Source organism: Pterocles gutturalis, unplaced genomic scaffold (genome assembly GCF_000699245.1).
Source record: "Pterocles gutturalis isolate BGI_N339 unplaced genomic scaffold, ASM69924v1 scaffold20659, whole genome shotgun sequence".
Classification (NCBI taxonomy): domain Eukaryota; kingdom Metazoa; phylum Chordata; class Aves; order Pterocliformes; family Pteroclidae; genus Pterocles; species Pterocles gutturalis.
The window spans coordinates 3,612-7,180 of NW_010136226.1; the positions used below are offsets into that span (position 1 = coordinate 3,612).

A 3,569-nucleotide genomic window follows, 5' to 3' on the forward strand; every position below is an offset into this window, starting at 1 on the left:
GTTGATGTGATCGCCCCGGCTGCACTGCCTGGGGGTTCGGGTGGAGAATACCGAGGGGTTGGCACCCGTCTGCTCTGTGCCGTCACATGCTGTCCCATGCCGTGCCATGCCGTGCCATGCTGTCACATGCCATGCCGTGCCACGCCACGCTGCCCAGCTCCATGCCCCGTGGCCAGCAGCGGTCCCCAGGCTGTGTTTGGCACAGGCACAGCCCGGCGATGGAAATACCCCTGAATTCATCCGTCGGGGCACAGGCCAGGGGCGAGGGGCAGGAGTGCCGAGCAGGTCTGGGTTCATGACAGCAGAGTTCCCCAGGCTGCTGTGGGCATGTTCCTTCCAGGCAAGAGACAAATGGAGATTTGTGGAGGTGCCACAGAGGACGGAGTGCTGACAAGGCGTGTAGCTCTGTGGGGAATGGTGCTTTCTGGCTGCCTGTGAAAGCCAGGCTGCGGTTACTTAAATTGTCTTTGTCTTCTTTCCAGCTGACATCATCTCCACAGTAGAATTCAACCACACTGGAGAATTACTAGCAACAGGGGACAAGGGGGGCCGTGTTGTAATATTTCAGCGTGAGCAGGAGGTAAGTGCCAGCGAATGCAAAGTGCCCATTTTATCCTTTTAAGAGAAGCCTCCTGCTGTTCCCTAATGTGTATGTGTCACTCCTAACCTCGGGTCTCTCCTGGCAGGCTCCAAACCGAAAAGCGACTATTAGCATAAGCAGGACCAGATCTCATCCCGTGAGCCAGCCCGCAGACCCACGGTGCATCTCCTGCAGCCTTGCGCTCTGCTTGCAGCTCTCTGCAGCCGGGCAGCGTGGGTCAGGCGTGTCGGAGGGTGCTGCCAGTGTCTGTCTCATAGCTGACACCACCCCAAAAACCCTCTCACACCCCCAAAGGTCCGCAAAGCTCAAATGGATGGAGCAGTCGTGTTTCCCTGGTGAAACCCTTTGCCCCAGGAGATTTTAACAAACCCTTTCTGAGGTCACGGTCTGCAGGAGCATACATCGTGCCAGGGGGAGTGGCGTGGGACCCTGCCACCTGGGTGGTTCCTGCCACTTCTGAAGCCCCCCCCGGTTGGCTTGCCCAGCACGGCACACGGGGCATCGCATGGTCTGAGCCGGCGGGAGCCGTCCTGCCCGGTACGTGTGTGTGCTGACGGTGGAAGGGATGAGTCAGGCCTGGCCGTGAAAAATGGCACGGTCCAATGATGGTTTTAAATTTTTCTCAAAGCCTCAAAATTATTTCTATATACGCTGGAGAGAACCGATCGGTTAAAGGTTACACGCATAGACACTTCATCAGCCTTCCCAGCAGCATTTCATTTCTCATTTCTCTCTCATTTTATTATTCTGCTGCTTTTCTTGAGCTTTACGCTTCCCAGTGTCACGCCGGGTGTTCTCTGTTCTGCTCCCGCCTTGGAGCAGGACTGCGCTCCAGGGACAAGGGGGTTTCACTGTCCCAAAGGCATCGTTTGCCTGCGGGATGTTCATCTCCGCCACAGGTCTCATTCCATCACCTCGGCCCCACTCGGCGCCTGGTGCTGGGGGGGTTCATGCCTGGGGTTTGCAGATACACGGTACAGGTCTGAGCCGGGGCGCACAGCGGCAGCTCCTGCAGAGGGTCTGTGCTTCCTGGGATGCTTTAATCTTGCTTTGCATCCATGCACTGGCCAGGCAAATGCTGGCTGTCCTGCGCGGGCGGCTGCTGCCGGTGGCTCCTCTGGGGCTGGTCTTGGTGCCCACGGGAGCTGGTGCTCTGTCGCAGCTGCTCACCGGGGACAGTTAGCGTGGTGGGCCCCATTCCCACCCCATTCCTGCCCCGTTCCTGCTCCATTCCCATCCCGTTCCCACCATGCACGCCAGCGGTGCCTCAGTGCTCCCTGTCCCCTCCCACAGAGCAAGAACCAGCCCCATCGCCGGGGGGAGTACAATGTCTACAGCACCTTCCAGAGCCACGAGCCGGAGTTCGATTACCTGAAGAGTCTGGAGATAGAGGAGAAGATCAACAAGATCCGATGGCTGCCGCAGCAGAACGCCGCCTATTTCCTGCTCTCCACCAACGGTACGTGGCCGCGGCGTCTGGGGACGCACCGGTGCCGCTGTCCCACCCCCTCTGTCCCTGGGTATGACGGCTGGATGGGACATCCCCTGGTGTGTTTCTTTGGGAAGAATAAGTGTTCAGAAGATGCCGGCTCCCTTCAGGGTAGCACGGGAGCGTGGAGGGAGCAGGGACGTGGCCAGAACCGTCTGGCAGAGCACCGTTCCCATGCGTGAGGTTTTGTCCTTATTTCGCAGCATCTGTTCCCTGCAAGGGAGGGAGCCTTTTCCCCCTGCTGGCAACTTGGATTTTTTGGATCTCTTTTTTTTTTTTTTAAACTTTTTTTTTTTTTTTTAAATAAAACCTGCAGCTGATTTGTTTCCATTTGCAGCTGCGCTCAGCTCAGCAGTTCCAGGTTACGTTCAGATAAATATCAGGAGGATCCAGGAATATTACTTGGGATGAATGGAACCTTAAGATGGATGTGACTTAATTACTTCAGGGGAAAAGGAGGGGTCTAATTATCTTCCATAACCAACTTACTTTGTGTTATAGAATTGACTCTATTGATCACTGTAATAAAATTCAAAGACTTACTAAACTCATTTGGGGGGAGAATCATTGAAACGCAATGAAGATTAATTATAGAGCATAATGTTCTGTTAATTGAGTTTTTAAATAGTTTTTTGATTAACAGGGATATTATCTTTCCATTTGGGATGGTGCTTAGTATGCTACCAGGTTATCAAAACGATTCTTTTAGAAATACTCCCGTGTTGTGCTGTTTCTTTTTGTTTGCACTGTTGAGCTGGCATTACAGACAGAAACCCCCTGAAGTAAGGTGGGTTCACAATAAAAACAAAATTAATGGCACTCAATTGGAGTTGCCGTGTAAAGGCGCAAATGAAGATGGATGATGTGGTTGCGTATGAAACCTGGTGGAAGTGATGATAAACTACCAAGAGAGTCTCAGCCAGGAGGGAGGAAAGAAAACACCATTTTTCAGAATAAACCCGCATGTTCCTGGCGCTCCTTCCCCTGGGGGCTTGGTGGCAGAGGGTGGGTGGGACGCAGGAGGGGACGGGGAGCGGCGGGGGGAGTTCAGTCCGTGGCGGATGCTGGGGCAGGTCATCTCCTGACACCTGGGATAAACGCTCGGGCGGTTGTCCCGTGGGAACAGGAAAACCGGGGCTCTGGGGATGAAGAATGGGTGCGCCTGCTGTGACCACCCAGCACGTTGTGGGGGGGGCTGCGGCAGACTTTCACTGTTATAAACCCCCTGGCGCAGCCCTGGCGTGTCCGTCGGTGGGCTCGGGCAGCAGCCGGGTGTGACGCTGTCCCCTCTCCCACCCCAGATAAGACTGTGAAGCTGTGGAAGGTCAGCGAGCGGGACAAGAGGCCGGAGGGGTACAACCTCAAGGATGAGGACGGCCGACTGCGAGACCCCTCCATGATCACCACGCTGCGGGTGAGTGCGGGCTGCTGAGGAGCCTTCCTCCTCAGCCTCTTGGATGGCCGTGGCTGGGGGGGGGG

The 3,569-nt window shown here is 55.4% G+C and overlaps 1 protein-coding gene across 1 annotated transcript; it reads left to right on the forward strand.

Annotated features, from left to right (window-relative positions):
- Positions 1-218: 218 nt before the first annotated feature.
- On the forward strand, positions 219-3,504 carry LOC104468190 (serine/threonine-protein phosphatase 2A 55 kDa regulatory subunit B beta isoform-like; the record flags this gene model as incomplete). The annotated part of the gene is made up of 4 exons (XM_010082239.1): positions 219-285; positions 483-580; positions 1,895-2,060; positions 3,392-3,504. Coding segments are annotated over exons 1-4 (444 nt in total), but the record flags the coding sequence as incomplete, so codon positions are not given.
- Positions 3,505-3,569: the final 65 nt, after the last annotated feature.